This window comes from Brachyistius frenatus, unplaced genomic scaffold (genome assembly GCF_029030835.1).
Source record: "Brachyistius frenatus isolate BFR_SWC_R1_liver_20210118 unplaced genomic scaffold, ASM2903083v1 Contig_1, whole genome shotgun sequence".
Lineage (NCBI taxonomy): Eukaryota > Metazoa > Chordata > Actinopteri > Embiotocidae > Brachyistius > Brachyistius frenatus.
This window is the reverse complement of record NW_027210600.1, coordinates 934962-951036: the sequence shown is the minus strand read 5'-3', so window position 1 is coordinate 951036 and position 16075 is coordinate 934962. Positions and strand designations below refer to the sequence as shown.

The following is a 16075-nucleotide window of genomic DNA, read 5'->3' as shown; positions in this document are numbered from 1 at the left end:
GCAGCCGCGTATTGAAACGTATATCAGGACAGAGAGAAGCCTTCCTATTCACCAACTATATAAGAAAAAAACTCAAGGAAATGAAGAGAGAGAAGTAAGGTGGAAAAAAAAACCGAGCCCACGAGCCATCATAAATAAAGCATCACCGAGATGCAGGAGTGGGGGGGGAATAATGAGAAAAACAGTGAGGAGAGACTGAAAGGCTGGGCGGCATCATTTCTCTGAAACAGACTACTGTTGTCATTTACCCTGCATCAATATTTCACAGCCCAGATAGAAGGAGGGAGGAGGAGGGGGAGGAAAAGTGGAGGAGGGCGGGGGGGGGCAGACGACAGAGATACAAAAAGGAGGGGGGATAGGAGGGTTTTGGGAAAGTCGTAAAGATAGCGGAGAGTGTGAAACGCGGCCGCGAAGATGAAACCAGAGCCAGAAACAAGAGATTGAAAGAAGAACGGCGGGAGGTGAGGGGCAGAAGGAATAACTCCATCTCTTCTGAGGTGGAACTTAGACGTCGTAGGAGACGAGAAGAAAAAAGGGCTACATTTGTTTGTCCGTGTTCCTGCTCGGGCCCACAGAGGCTCGACGGATTGAGAGCACTTCTACGCTGCTAAATGTTAATAATAGCTCCTGATGGCAGGGAAAGCAGCCCACAGGCTCAATTCACTGTAAACGCACACGTTTGTTTGCGTGCTACAGGGGTTCATTAGCTCACCACAGGGCAATAATGACTAATATGCTTCTAGGCCTACTTAACACATTCCAAAATTCACTGCGCTAATAACGTACCATCTGTCTCAGCACTGACCAAACAATATGCTATTCATGGGTACGCTTCACAAATCACTGGACTCTATTGAATTAGAAGCTGCAGTGGCAGACGAGGACCATCGGAGGCTCGACTGGTGTCCACCTATTAATATTTTATTTTATTTTTATTTATTTTATTTTTACTTTATTAATCCCCGAGGGGACATTTTTTCGCTGAGCAATTTAAAAAAGTACTGATGGTCCATAAAATCTGACATAAAATTGTAAAACTTAACTTCCTCAAATTTGTCCCCTGAGGTTAGAGTGATACCAGAACTGGTGCCAAGACACGTTTTGTATGCCAGACGGCCAAACAGTTTCACATTAGAGTTGGAGTGTAAATCAGGGATTTGTGCTTCGTGAAGGAATGAGTGTGTGTGTATGTGATAAAGTCTGATGCAGTTTTCTAACAGATGCTTAAAACTGGCTTCGGTTCAAATATCACAAGATAAACTAAGTATCACAGACTCATGTAAAAAGGATAAATATGTTCAACTAATGGAGTGACTTTAGTGAATGACACCATGATGACGTGGAAAAAAAACATAGTCTGTGTTTGGAAGTCTATGGAGCGACAGTCTATTACAAGCCAACCTCTAGAGGCCATTGCTCGTATTGTATTATTGTTTAAGCTACAGCATTGATCTCACTTATCAGACCCGGAAGCTCCGCCCCTTTTATGTGGTCTATGACCTCAGCTGGGCAGCCTTCTCTGAGCACTCAGTCCAGCTCAACAAAATAAAATACCTCTGAATTAAACATAATTTGATTTAGGCATGACATTTTTTTTTTCTTCATTGAACGACCATGTGATTCCAATTCAGAAGGATTGTGTTAGAAAAGCATGTTGGTTGAAACGTGTTTGGTGATTTGTGGTGAAATGTTTACTGAGCACATTATTAAACGGTTTTCACAGGAGTAAGAACTCAAATAACATCTGCCATTGTTAAAAATCACGAGATCCCCATGTAATACTGGTTCTGTTTGAAAAGGGCTCCAGTCACTGAGGGTGCCATGAATCCCTGCAGGACGTGAAGTTCTCCCACTGAACTAAAACACGCTGTGGTGAATCCATAATATTCAAAATTCCACTTAAATGAAAACAGGGGTGTTGCAGTGATGCCTTTTGAAAGTGTTTAAAATGGTGATCTTTACTGCAGCACCCCATCGGGACAATCAGCGTGATATTTAACAGAGCCGCAGCGCTTCGCTCTTGCACAGCTGTTTCCTCCAACACAGTCAGACCATGTAATGAGCAGAGCTACTGCTGCAAATGTGTGAAACTGCTACATTTTGTTTTTGATTAATCTCTTTCATTACGACAGTTTAGGAAATGCATTTCATTATTCACCTCAAACTGAAGCTCCTCATGTGTCTTGCAGCCTCCGTGGTCTTTTGCCGCCACGCAGCTCAGCGAGAGCATCGTGGCGTCATGGAGTGAAATACGCGCCTCCGGGTTTTATGCCAGGCAGTGGAAAAAACAAAAAAACATTCCCAGAGCGCCTCCTCTGTTACTAATTTTGCACTTTTCGCTAACTTCCTCAAGGCATGTCTAACTTGTTCGGTGTAATTGTGGCTGTGTTTTTGTGTGCCCTTTTCGTAGCCGAGAGAATAAATTTGAGAATGGAGCCGGATATTAGAACTTCACACTGGACAAGGAGCCGGAGTTAAAAGCCCTTTGAGAGCCGATGATTGTGAGGAGAGCAGTGCAGGAATGAAGAACAAAAGAGCTGTCAGTGTTTTTCCTGACTTATCGACCGAACTGTTCACAGAGTGATTGATCAGCTGTGTACCGCGAGTATACACACGCACCCTGAAGCGACGGGTGAAAATGATACTCTGTGCTTTTGAATGATAGAAAATGTGTACAGACTTCAATAATTATCACTGACGTGAAACTAATGGAGCCCTTTCAGTGCCTCAGGTCTGCATCAGTAATAGTCACACTAACACAATAATGGCCGAGAGTCTGAAAGAAGAATAGTGTGATTTTGTTACATAAATATAATCAAGTGATGTCGAGGACAAATGAGGAGCTCCTTGAAACTCTGCGCCTAAATCACTGCGAGTCACTCATTACACTGTGCTGCAGCTTTTTCAGATAATTATTTTGATTATCTCAAGTTTTGGTCTTTATTGTGGAAAAGAGTCCCGAAAGAGTCCTAAAGTCCCCTTAAAAACAAATATATATATATATATATATTTTTACTGTCAGCCAAACATCTGTGTAAAAACAGATGGCTAATTAATGCAGTCTATTAATGTGTGTTCACAATAAATATGGTTGACATAGATGCACTGTAAAATTGGAAACCGAATCTTGTTAGTTTTCTGGTGGTTCATCTAAAAATAATCCCATCATTAATTAGAAACTAGGCCTCAAATCCGATCCAGCCGCTCGCTCCTCCCCAGCTCGTCCAAATATGATCACTTCTCGCGACAAACTGCTCCGAACTAGCAAGACGGCGACGGCATTGGTTTGTGAGCTGCCGTTTTGAAGCACCGTGTCAGTAAACATGGCTGTTTTGCTACCCGAGAACGTCTCCTTTGACTTCTTATTACTACAAATTGAGAATTTCCATCATTCAATATTTTGTCATGAGTTGAGTGAACTTTTATCAATGGATTCATTCAACTCATCAATTCAAGTCACAAAACTTCAAGTCAGAACAAATTGTGATAATTTGATCTGAAATGGTCTGAAAATAAATTTAAAATGAAATTGACTTTAAATTAGCGCACCCTATTATATATTTATTATACAAGATGACTTGATGTCATTTTTACAGTATGCAGTTGGTTGTTTAGGATGAATAAATACACTGCAAAAACGATTCACGTTAATAAGACACTGAACACATCTTTAGGTCATTCTAGACTCAGTGGATGTCTGGATGATCAAATCAGTACGAATGTGTGGCGATGAACAGGTGTGACTTCAAAAAAGAATAAAAAGTAACAGTGTGTGTGTTTATATCTGTAAAACTGGATTGCAACTTGACGGACGACATGCTCACCCCAGAGAAACCCTTGAGGCTGGGTGGTGGCTCCTAGTGGATGAAATGACATCATACGTGATGAGTGAAAAACAATCTGATTATGAATAAATCATTGGTGCTACTAAATGGACAGATGTGAATGTAGTCTGTCAGGAGACTTGATTACGTGATGCTTAACAGTGTTTGATTTTCAGGAATTGAGGTTGTCCGATGATGTCGGATCATTTGTCATGCAAGGCCGACTGATCTCGTCTCGTGGAATCATTTCTCTCAATTTATAATCAGACTCTTGCTTCATTGATTGACATGCATCGCTGCTGCTGTAATTGGACAGCAGGCCACATCGCAGTTTGTGCTGATGTTTTCCGATACTTTCCCGGGAACTTCTCATGCATCATCATTTGATCGGAGCTGCTGCTGGAACGCTGTCTTTCAAATACCTGCCGGATCCTAATAAAGCGATATGACGCTCCCATCCTGATATTTAATGTTGCATGCACACAGGGGTTCGCCCCCAACACGCCTCCTCCCTCCCCTCAACATTAAATACACTGAGAACCACAGTTTTCACACCACTGACAAAGAATGACATGGGACTTTTGAGGTCACTCCAGGAACAGGAAAGAGCCCGCTCTGGGAGGCGGTCACTGATTGGACGCCTCCGGTGACACGGCTGATGATGGACAGCACAGCATGCTTGATTTAACGGCGTCGTCTTTGCAGAACACTTGAGCACAACTCTGCCACGTCCTGGCTGCAGTATGATCATGAGGTCACCACGTGAGAGTGGCTTTCTTACAGAAAACTGATTGTAAAGCTCTTTGCCATTTAAGAACGGTCAAATTATATTTTTTTGAAGTATTTTCAAAAGCATCAGATAACTAGACTTCTGTATAACAAAAAACGAAATAAAAAGGTTAGGCTCAATTTTGATGGAATGAAATTAAAGAAATGTTTATGGTGGCCCAATATTATGAAATAATTCATCATATTAATAAATACATAAATTATTTATAATATAGTCATGGGCTTATAATACAATAAAACAATTACATTTATACAGCTATATTTATCGATAGATCTTTTTCTGTTAATCCTTTCTTAATTTTTTTTTTTTTTTTACATTGTCCAATTCTGTTTAGAATTTAATTAATTTTGTTTTCCTTTACTTCATGTGATACGGCTTCAAATAATGAACAGAATCTTTTGGTAAACTAATATTTTACTGACAACACAATTAAATTAGACTCATGGCAGCAACAACATTTTAGAAACATTAAAATCTTGGTTATTTCATTGGGTTCAGAAGTTGACAATAAACTTGATATGGTTCCTTCAAAAATGTGTGCATTGATGGTAGAGTCCCAAAGGTTTCTTGTCATTCTCTGCAGGATTCAGTGGAGTGTTTTTGTGATTTTTGGCATCAAAAATGCTTGATTTTGCACCCACTTTTCTCAAATGTGCAGAGTTTTAAGAGGTTTTTTTTAGGTGAAATTGTGAGACTTGGCAAAATTTGCAAGCTAAGAATTTTTTTTAATTTAAAAAAATATATTTTCTTTTAACAGCTATGATCAAGTGTCATATGTAATCACTTCATGCTGCACATTAAATATTTCAGCTATAATAATTTTTTTCTGTTGTTTTTAACTTAGAGAAACATTTGTTACAAAATATCACGAGTGACGTGGCTTTACAAACAATCTGTGACTGAAATATAGAAAACAACATCTGCTATAAAAATAAGGGTATTAAGCTCTTTAAAAATAATATTAATTGAACACATACTAAATGCACAAAAACAAAGTGCGTTCTCTTATGACTAATTTAACACATTCCTCATTCCTATGATAAGACCTCATTTCCCACAAACCCCGTCACTTCCAGGTTGTAGATGGCGTGCCAGTTTGTTTTGATGGTGGGACGAGAGGCTGTAAAGGAGCAATTATTATCGCTACAACTTGTTTTCATCGGAAAGACTAATTTGTGCCATAATATTTTCAGCAGAGCTTTTGATGAGAACATTTTTTTGTCCAAAAAAAATCAGTAAGTGTAAATTATTGCAATTGAAAGATTGCAGTTCCCTGGCGGGACTGTCTTTTGAACCACTTATGAAAAGCACACGTTGTATTATTGGTGTTAGCTCTCAGCAGTGGTGGCGTTTCAGTGGTCAAGTGTTCTGCGTAACATTTACTGACCAACGGACCAATGGAAACTGGTGAAGTTGAATGGATCCTAGCCTGAGCTAGCATGAGCAGCTAGAGGTGGTGAAAAGGTCAGTAGTCGTACAAGAAAGATGGTGTTCAACACTTTTTGGCACAATGGCGAGGACGGGCTTTGGCTGAGCCTGGCCCGGATCACAGGCCATCGGCATTTGGGATTAGCCCTGGAATGGAATGGCGGGGTGACAATCGTTTGATTGGCTGATGGACTTTTTGCCGGGCGGATTCCGGGCATTCGGGCAGCCCAGATCGGTGGCTCTTACCACGACGGATATCCGGACTCGTTTGGACGGCCTCCTGAGCTCAGGAGACGTGGGGCTCTCCACGTTGTTGTTTTTCTTTCAGGACGACCAGAGACAAGCATACAGTATTAACAACAACCTCAACGGCAGTTTGGAAAAAAACTAAATGCCCCCCAAAAAAGCCACTTGGACGTGATTGCAATGCTCGAGAGAAATAAATTGAAAATATATTTCTATAAAATAAACCATTCGCGGGAGAATGCGGGAGTGAAGAGTTTTTTGTTTTTTTAAATTTTTTAAAGCTTTGCAGGATGCAAGGCTGAGACAAAGTAAAAGGTTTTCTATTGAGGCTGCCTGAGATAGTGTGTGTGTGTGTGTGTGTGTGTGTGTGTGTGTGTGTGTGTGTGTGTGTGTGTGTGTGTGTGTGTGTGTCTGTTTGTGTGGGAGGTACTGTACTGTGGAGCGTGAAGGACTGTATGTGAGAGATAGCATAGGACTGTGTGGGTGTACAGAATGTGTGAACGACAGGATGTGAGGCACTCTGTGTGTGTGTGTGTGTGTGTGTGTGTGTGTGTGTGTGTGTGTGTGTGTGTGTGTGTGTGTGTGTGTGTGTGTGTGTGTGTGTGTGTGTGTGTGTGTGTGTGTGTGTGTGTGACGGGGGTGTTGCTGAGTGCCTTCGAGGACATGGCTCTCTCACCTCCAGGCCTTCTGTGTCCGGACTGGCGCAAAACAGGTTCTTCAATGCGATGCCCGAATTATCATATGGGCCTGCGAGAGAGACACAGAGAAAGATTCAGGATGTGTGTTTGACACTTGTGGAGTTATCAGTTATCCCATCGAAGTTTCCATTTGTACATAAAAACCTTCAGTAGAAATGAACAAACTGTCAACATGTTGCAGAAAAAATTTGAAGTGGAAAAGTTTATAAAAGCCGGAAAGAGATCCAGCAAACTAGTAATAACATAAATGAGGCGCGAAAGCTTCAACTTGACTGGAGACATGAAAAGTAGCTGCAGATGAAAACATTCAATGTGTAAGGATGGCACTAACATAACAAGCACAAATGTTATATTTCCATTGTGTTTTTAGGTTCTTTTTCTCGTTAAGTTTTGATTGGTGCTCTTTCTCGTTGAGCCTTTCCTCTGTTGCCGTGGTTTAATGGCACCTGAGTGGAGAGTTAGTGCAACTCATTGTTTATTTCGAAGAATCAAAGTCCTCATTCACCCGCAACCAGTGAAGAAAAGTGGTCGTAACTTACATTTTATTTCAGATTTTCCTGAACTTCAATAAAATTTGTGCTGCAGTCGGACAGAAACCAGCTTCTGGATCGGAAATCTAATCCGAGATCATGATTTTCACCAAAAACCACGGCCGTGGGGGGAGACTGTCCTCGTCCAAAAAAACAACCTCATACACCTGCTGTAAAAGCAGCTAATTACATCCCTTAGTTACTTTTTTGAAGTTAAGCAACCCACCAAGACAACTCGACATCCTATCAGCATAAAGAAATGATGTATGGTTGTCCAGATTTTTCCTTTCTAAGGCCTAAAATATTGACTTTTGTAAAGTACATTGGAAACAAAACAAATATTGAATCTAAATCCCCTTCAGGTTATGAGAAGATCCTCGGTTTTGCGTCACACGATCTGGAGCAATCAGCCAAAGAAAAAACCTGCTTCAAACTGCTGGACGACTCTGATAAACACAAAGAAATCTTCGTCCTATTGAGAACTGAACAGACAGCACAGAGAGTCACATTATTTTAACATGTGAGAGACAAAAACACACAGCGTGTCTGAAGACCGGTGGACTTAACAAACCAGAGAAAAGCATCTGTGTTCTCTGGGCCAACAGAGAGCGAAGACAAAGGAACCGTGGTCATCACGAAGAGGAAACTCACACACGGAGAATCAGACAAACTCTCAGAGCCGAAACCAAACAGAGAACATAAAGCACATGAAACTGTCCTGAGCTTCAACATCTGACTCCTCTTACTGTCTTTTAATGGCTCTCTTTTCCTCTGACTGTCACCATTACACTGTTCAAACTTGATCTCATCTAATCACACATATTTTTTACAATCAGCTTTTCCTATCATGAATTACTGTGCAGTGACGTACGAAGCCTTGCTCGTGTTTTCAGCTGTGCGAGCAGCATCTCTCCAGGTATGGAAACGTCTGTCCAAGCAGACGCATTCAAAAACAACTAGTCAGCGCCTCCGGGGGTCCATTTTCAACGTTTTAAGTTATTCTTTTTTTTTTTGCAGTAAAATTGCAGAAAATAGGAAAAATTGCAAGTCGAGATTTTATTTAAACTCCTACCTAATGAAGAAAGAGTCATATGTAATCACTTCCTATTTATAATAATGACAATACTGCAGATTACAGAAAAACCTGGAAAGTTTTCATCTTGTTTTAAATTTTCTAAAATTAAATAATAATAATACATTTATTTATAAAGCAGCTTTCAAAACCGAAGTTGCAAGGTGCCGTGCAAGAAGTTAAAACAAGAAAACAACCGTGTAAATAATATTAAAATGATATAAAAATATTAAAACACACGAAGGGTAACACGGATATCAAAGACAGAATCAATAGATAAGCTCAAAGTTATAAAAAAAGACTTAAAAAAAAAACATTATAAACCTTGTAACATACTTAATTAGGCATTCTGGTATTTATTATTACTATTTTCATTGGTATAGTATTTTTATATTATAAAATTCTGGATATAACAAAAGCTCATTTGAATTTGAGATAGAAATACGTCGTAGTGTGTCGAGGCAGAGTACAGAACTAGATTAACAGTCAGAGATTTTTTTCGGGTGTATTTCAATTAAGATTGTTGCAGTCAGTGAAGTCTAAAATAGCTTTTTTATCATCTAAGGAATAGAGTGAGAGATGTTATGTGAGAGTGTTCGTGTTAGTGTTATTGTGAAGACAGAGAGGCCATTACCCAAACTACTCACAGATCTATTAAACCTCCTGCTCCTTCTCTGTTTGATTGCCTCATCAGTCTGCTGTGTGGAAGCTGTTCTGTGTGTGTGTGTGTGTGTGTGTGTGTGTGTGTGTGTGTGTGTGTGTGTGTGTGTGTGTGTGTGTGTGTGTGTGTGTGTGTGTGTGTGTGTGTGTGTGTTTGTTTGCGCAGGGCGGTGTGTTTTCTTACTGGTGGGGAGCTCGGTGGGTCGTTCCACCACCGAGGGTCTTTTCAGAGCAGGTTTGAGGGGCTTCTGAGGTACCGGACGAGTCGGACTGAAGGACGACTCCTCGGTGGAGATCTGTGTGTGTACACACACACGCACACGCACGCACACACACACACACACACACACACAACAAACATATACACACACACAAAGACAGACAGACAGAAAGATAAGAAACTGTTCTCAAAACTCTCAATCCAGCTTAAGAGATCAACCCCTCTTTCTGTTTCTGCAGACTCATTAGACAAATGGATGTACTTCAGCGGCGCGATGAGATGGAGACAAATCAAACGAGGGAGAGACAAAAGTAAAAGAAAACGCACAAAGGGAGAAAAAGAAAACCAGCGGGAGCCGAGAGCTAAAGGAGTGGTTCTCGTGTCGGCCTTGATGTAAAATCTCATAACTTCAAGGGTTTTTACACGCTGCCATTTCCATGACCTAAAAAACAGTTTTGCTTGCTTATGTTAATGACTTTGTGAAAGGGAAGAAAAGCCTGATTTCAGCCATAAAATATCGCACATCAAATGGCTTTGTAAAGAAACTAGTTGGGAAATATATTCAGCGAGAATTGTGTAATTGTAAATGCATTAATATTCCTGATATGGAGGGCTGACATTAGGTTTTAATTTAATATCGTATTGTAAGACCATGTTAGTTAGAGTGATGTGAATACTATTTTTTCTATGACACTGTCTTTTGTAAGTAAAGACACAAATGTTTCTCACATTGTTTGCTGATGATGTGATGTGATGATGCGTCACCATGTGTCATGTAAACACAAATCAAATTATTCTTGTTTAAAGATAAGTGCTTTGTTATTTTAAGTGCTGTTTTCCAGAGGTTTCTACAACTTTTGGCAGAAAGGTGATCATATTCATAGATAATAAAAACAACTATCAGGTGATTTCATGCATTTAGAAAGAGATGTAAGAAGGTGTGAAGTCAGAGACGTAAAGAAAAGGGGAAGAAAGATGCGGTAAATAAGCACTCCTTCCTCGCACTTCCACGCCCGAGGGCATGTTACTCAGCCACTCAGCAAACTGATGAAGGAGAAACGAGGTCAGAAAAACACGAGATCAATCAACAGTTTGAGCGATGAAGTGCTCGACCTGCAACCCAATCACACATCTACCTTCAAACCGGCAGCCCATCTCCATTTCTTTCCCTTAAACACACACAAACTATCGCACATGTTGCTGTTATCGATGGCCTAATAACAGATTTAGTCATTTCATAATTATCTCCACAAGCTTCTCTTCAAGTGAAACGGATACGAAAGGTGCGAGACTGATCGTAATGTGAATGGAGGAGGCAGAAGCAATCACCTTCATGGGTAAGTTCACGGTGCACAACCGCACGAATGTCAAAGAAATCCCGCCTGGCTGCACATTTTACTTGATGCACCGTGATATTCTGCCCATCGTAAAAAATGAATGCCGCACTAAACACCTGGCTCACTGTCTGGATTCTTTCTGAAGCATTTCAAGGGTCTTTGTTGCTGATTTCCCAGGTTTGACCCAAAATTTGCTCTGTTGGAGAAATTGCAGATCTGCACGTACCAGTGAGCACAGAAACGCACGTAGCACAGGTGATGATGTTGTTCAATCTGAGTCGGATACGATCTTGCTTCCCTTTGCTCTGCACACATCACGGTGCTGTTCATGTGAAACCACACCTTTTGAGCGCATCTCATGAATAGCGATGAAGACGGTCCTGCAAATTTGTCTTCATTCTTTTCTTCTGTCTTTATGTATCTCAAAGATTGTTCTCAATATCCACCGTCCCAAAAAATCTGATAAAGACGACTGAATTCTAGATAAAAGTGATAAAAGGCAGGCTTTTAATAGAATCTTGTATCTCCTTACTGTACTTAACAAAGACTGAAAATTCTCCAAATATCTTTCAGCCACACCGTCCTTTACTGCTCATGTGCCTTTCAAAATAAAAGTGTCTTATCCTGATTTTTAAGGTTATTTCCTCTCTTACTAAAAAAGAAACGAGAAAGGTTTGAATGTTTGGAATCATCTTGTAATCTTGTCTGCTTGTTGACCTTCACAGCTCAGTTTTCAGATGCACTGCTCATATTTTATTTAGCAAAATGTAAAAGATGATGATGCCAATGTGGCCATGCCCCCTCTATGCTCCCGCAGCGACCTCTCACCTGGAACCGGACCTCCTGACTGGCCCGGTGGCTGCCGTCCTCGCTGCCCAAATTCGACACCATGGACAGGCGCTTCTTCTCGGCGGTGGCTCGTTCCCGGATGTACTCCAGCCGTTTGGGGCGACCGAGCTGCTGAGAGAGCAGTGACTGGAGCTGGGCACGCTCGATGGAGCCCAACAGGATCATTGACTCTGGGACAGGAGACACAGAAAGACAGGGAGAGGTGAGAAAAACAAGGTAAAACGGGTGGAGGGAGGATTTGATGAAGAACAGTGGCGGTGAAAGCAGGAGAAGGAGAACAGGGAGGACAAGAAGAGACACTGAAAGTAGTTTTAGGAGGGAAGAGAGAGCAGATTGCAGGAGACTCCAAACACATGTTGCAGCACTGCAGAGAGCTCAGCAGTGTTACATAACAGGAGCCCAGGATGAGTGTGTATTAACTAGTGTGTGTGTGTGTGTGTGTGTGTGTGTGGGGGGGGGGGGGGCGGGGGGCAGCTTGCTTGCTTTAAGTAATTGCCTTTGTGACAGTGCGTGCTGATTATGTATCTGGTTAAATGCCGCAGCTAATTGTTCCTGCATGATTGCATAATTGAAACAGTGTTTGGAATACCAAATTTGCACTTCAGTGAGGTGGCCAGTGCCACCAGCAAGCTGCACCCGGGAAGGTTCTTCAATCAATCAATCACTCCTAATGAGCACGGCACCAAGGTCACTGGGATTCGTTTGTGGTACCAACTGGAGGCGCTGCATCAGCAACATCGAACAAAGACCTGTGAGACACAGCGACGTGCACACAGATCGCACGCAGGATTTACTACTGTAAAAATGGATTTCTTGATACCGCGTCCCCTCGTTGTTTTCACACTGGTGGGTGCTTACAACATGACACTATTTTCTTCCATTGTAACACATTGAAGCAACAGTTCCAGGCGTCCAAAAGTAGGCGGTCGCAAAGCAACTGTTGGGATTCACTTTATCTGATGGAAGCTTAACTATTTAAAAATTATTAGGTTTTTAAAATGAAAGGAAATACTGTTGACTCTTGATGTTTTAGTATCTCCAGAGCTCTGATTTCCTCACACAGCAGCGGTCAGTGCAATTTACAAACTAATGTGCTTTTTTTTAGGGGGAATTAAAGCTGCATCATTAGATATTTTCTTCAAACACAAAATTTGAATTTTTATTATGACCATGTTCAGAAACAGTTGCCTGACACTGAACAACATTAACATTCATTTGGAACGATGTTTGTGCCCAACCTGAAGAATGTGAGTTCAGTATTTACTCTGCTTTTTGCTCTGTTTTGGTCTCCAGCTCCTGGCAGACATATGCAGCTCTTTAAGGTGTCGTTTGGGGCTGTAAACGTGTATTTCACAGCCTTTTTGATGACAGATTGATGAAAATGGGATTGTGGGCCAGAAAACCAACACTGAGCTAGAAGAGTCTAAAACGCTCTGTAGAACTGGTGAGAACTGGACCGGTGGGTGATACAGTAAATTCTCTGTGTGTTTGTTATTATGAGTGATCCGACTTACATTGAACCCTCATTTGATCCATTATGAATATTGCATATTTTATTGGTGCAGCTTGTCAGTTGCCTGAATTTGACCCCTAAAGTAAACTTATGTTGATTCCCCCAAAACAACCAATATACCGACTGTACACACTCGCTGTTTGTGAGCAAGCAGCAGATGTCTGTGGGAGTGTGAGTTGTGTGTGTTTGTGTTCAGCTCAGCCTCTGACTGAACTCAGCAGAAACTCCAGTTTTCTTTTCATTTCCCTTCAATCCGTCTCCTTCCTCCTGTCACTGCACTATACAGTCACAACATATGTAAATTCACTAAGCACTGGGATAAGAAAAATAACATCTTTTGCTTTCGGTGAAAATCTTTAACTTGTATGGATGCATCCTTGCATGAGGTTGCACTGCAACGAGTGAATTTGCATCAGTTGTACGAGTGTGTGTGCGCGTCTCACCGGCTGATTCCACCAGTGCCAGAGTCTTGAGATGGCCCGTCAGCAGGACATTATGCAGGTCTCGGTAGCAGCAGTTCAGTGTGATGTACCGAACATCCCGCACCATAATGTCCTCCACACGGATATTATACTTCCTGAGGTGAGAAAAGTAAATGAAAAGAAGAAAGATGGATCCATTAAAGTATGAAATAACATTCCCCTGAATGGTGTCAACATGGTGACTTGGACAAATTTGCTTTCACTATAATGCTTTGGCAAGAGGTTGTTTTTATTTATTATTCACCGGAGCTCGGTCAGTGCAGTTTTATTATAAAAATGTGAGATCTGTAACCGCTCCCCTTCACAGACGACACCAATAGCACGTCCCGCATTAAGCTGACCGGTCAATCCAATAACATGTTTCACTGTCAACGCGTCATCCGGATGTTAGCGCACTGACGGCGGGGTCATGTGTACAGTGAGGGGAAGTGGGTGACATTGCGTAAGCAGATCTTGCCTCAGCAGAATCGTACGCACCAGTACACCAAGTCATAAACACTCAAATTTCCCTTCCTGCTCGAGCTTGCCAAAACCTGCGAACACGACAGCAGTCGCTCAATGGTTTCTGCTGCCAAGCCCCGCAGCCGTGCCAGGACACGGGCTCCGGCCAACCCTCCAATCCTTCTTGTGGCGACAACGCAATACACTGACCTCGCTTGAAATACAAAGTTAAATTGATGACCATCCTCCCCCTGCTCCACACCAATACACATAATGCACAATGTTAGCCTCAGATCTCTATTAGGAAAATGAATGGCGCTGACAAATTCTGTTGAAAGGTCCTCTACAGATTTTCTTGAGGTGCTATAACAAACCACTGCAGAAGGTATTAAGTCCTCCCTCCAGTGAGTTTATTAAAGGGTCAGTTCAGAGTATAAAATATTGGTATCTTTACCCTATTGATGATGAAGAACAATGACATTGGAAGATTCTGCAAAACCTCCGATTACCTTTAGTGTCAACATTAATTTAGATTCAAAGTCTTTCAATTTTTTTTTTCCGACAAATTAGCAGCTATGATGTGACCAAGTTATTTTGGACTGAGGTGAGATTTAGACCGACTCAATGCCAGCTGAGGCTGAGATATACTTGGAAAAAACAAGTTTAAAGATGCTCCTTAATGAATTGACAGCCACTGACACCTTTGCTTTCACCTTAGTGCTACTGCTACTTCCTTCATTAGCACTGGACTAAGTCATGAGGTCAAAACTATCCAAGAAGAAAATAAGTGCAGAACACACCTGGTCGGCTCTCTAGCTATGCTGACAGCTGACAGTTCTGGGGTTATTTATCAAGGTTCTAAAATTTGCATCTGGCCTGGTTCGCCCCATATTTTCCTCAAAGCTTCTGTTTTTGTTGTGATTATAGTCTGGAAACCCGGTTCGCATGAAGGTTTCTGAGCCACTGAAGGGCAGACCACTTGGGGACCAGTGGGTGTAAATCAGTGCTCTTCATCTTTGTTACCAACTGGGTTAGGGTATCTCATAGATCACCTGTTAATGCAACAGTGTAACCAAAATCATTCTATTGGATGTTTTGCTTAGCAAGTATGAAGTTTGGGAGCTGTTGGTCTACATGGAAGTATTTAAAAAAAAAATTGTATATGGGGACAGCCACTGCTTATTCAAACTCTCCACTTTATCCCAAATGGAAAAATGCAACAAATCTTGAGCACCACTGACTACTTTCCTCCACCATCAGATACCTACTGTTAACAACAAATCAAACAGATTACAGGAACTGGATGGAGATTGAATCATTACTGTGTTCTATTAGTTTGTGATAAAAAAAAAAAGTAAAAAAACAACAACAACATCTCAGCCAAAAGAACCTTTGTAAAAACATAAAAAACAAAACAAAACATCACCCTTAAAGAAAGCTTCCTCTTTCTGCTGCATCGACAGCCTCTTTTAATTTGTTGGTGGATCTGAGAGAATAATGTAATGCATGCCTCTGAACTGACCACAACCGCTGCCAAGACTAATTTCCCTCGAGATATCAAAGGCAGCTGATGAAATCTGATTGGTTTCCTCTTAATTGAACTTTCCTCCCTTCTAAAGGGCGGGCAATACATCTGATCACTCTGCGCTATCCTGCGTTAAGCTGCGGCTTATAGATTTGAGCCGAGATAAACAGACTTAAAAGGTGATAAATCCGGGCTTCATAGATCATCCGTATTGTCCAGTGTAAAGTGGAGAGGCTTTGGGAGTTGATATGCGTGCGTGTATGGGTGGGGGTGTGGATGGAAGGAGGAGGCGTGGAAGCCAATGAGAGGATGGTTGTAATGATCCGGAGAAAATATGATCATCTCCCGCGGCTTCGCTTCCTGTCAGACGAGCAGAGACAACAGCGGACCGTAGCCTATTCAACAAACTATAATTGGCCATTATTAAATTCTAAGAAAGGCGCCGTGACAGAGAGAGAAA

General features: G+C 41.5%; 1 protein-coding gene across 5 annotated transcripts in view; it reads right to left on the bottom strand.

Moving 5' to 3' along the window:
- LOC138615953 (chloride channel protein 2-like) overlaps window positions 1-16075 on the bottom strand; it is a 160657-nt gene that overhangs the window by 16539 nt on the left and 128043 nt on the right. For 3 of the 5 annotated variants that reach the window (XM_069689897.1, XM_069689984.1, XM_069690160.1), the window contains 5 exons: window positions 13611-13744; window positions 11634-11824; window positions 9433-9544; window positions 6965-7035; window positions 6289-6363 (listed from right to left, as the gene is read on the bottom strand). In XM_069689897.1, the coding sequence (XP_069545998.1) occupies window positions 6289-6363; window positions 6965-7035; window positions 9433-9544; window positions 11634-11824; window positions 13611-13744 (583 nt within the window). The remainder of the gene's footprint in view (window positions 1-6288; window positions 6364-6964; window positions 7036-9432; window positions 9545-11633; window positions 11825-13610; window positions 13745-16075) is intronic. The other 2 variants (XM_069690074.1, XM_069690250.1) reach the window with 1 other exon arrangement.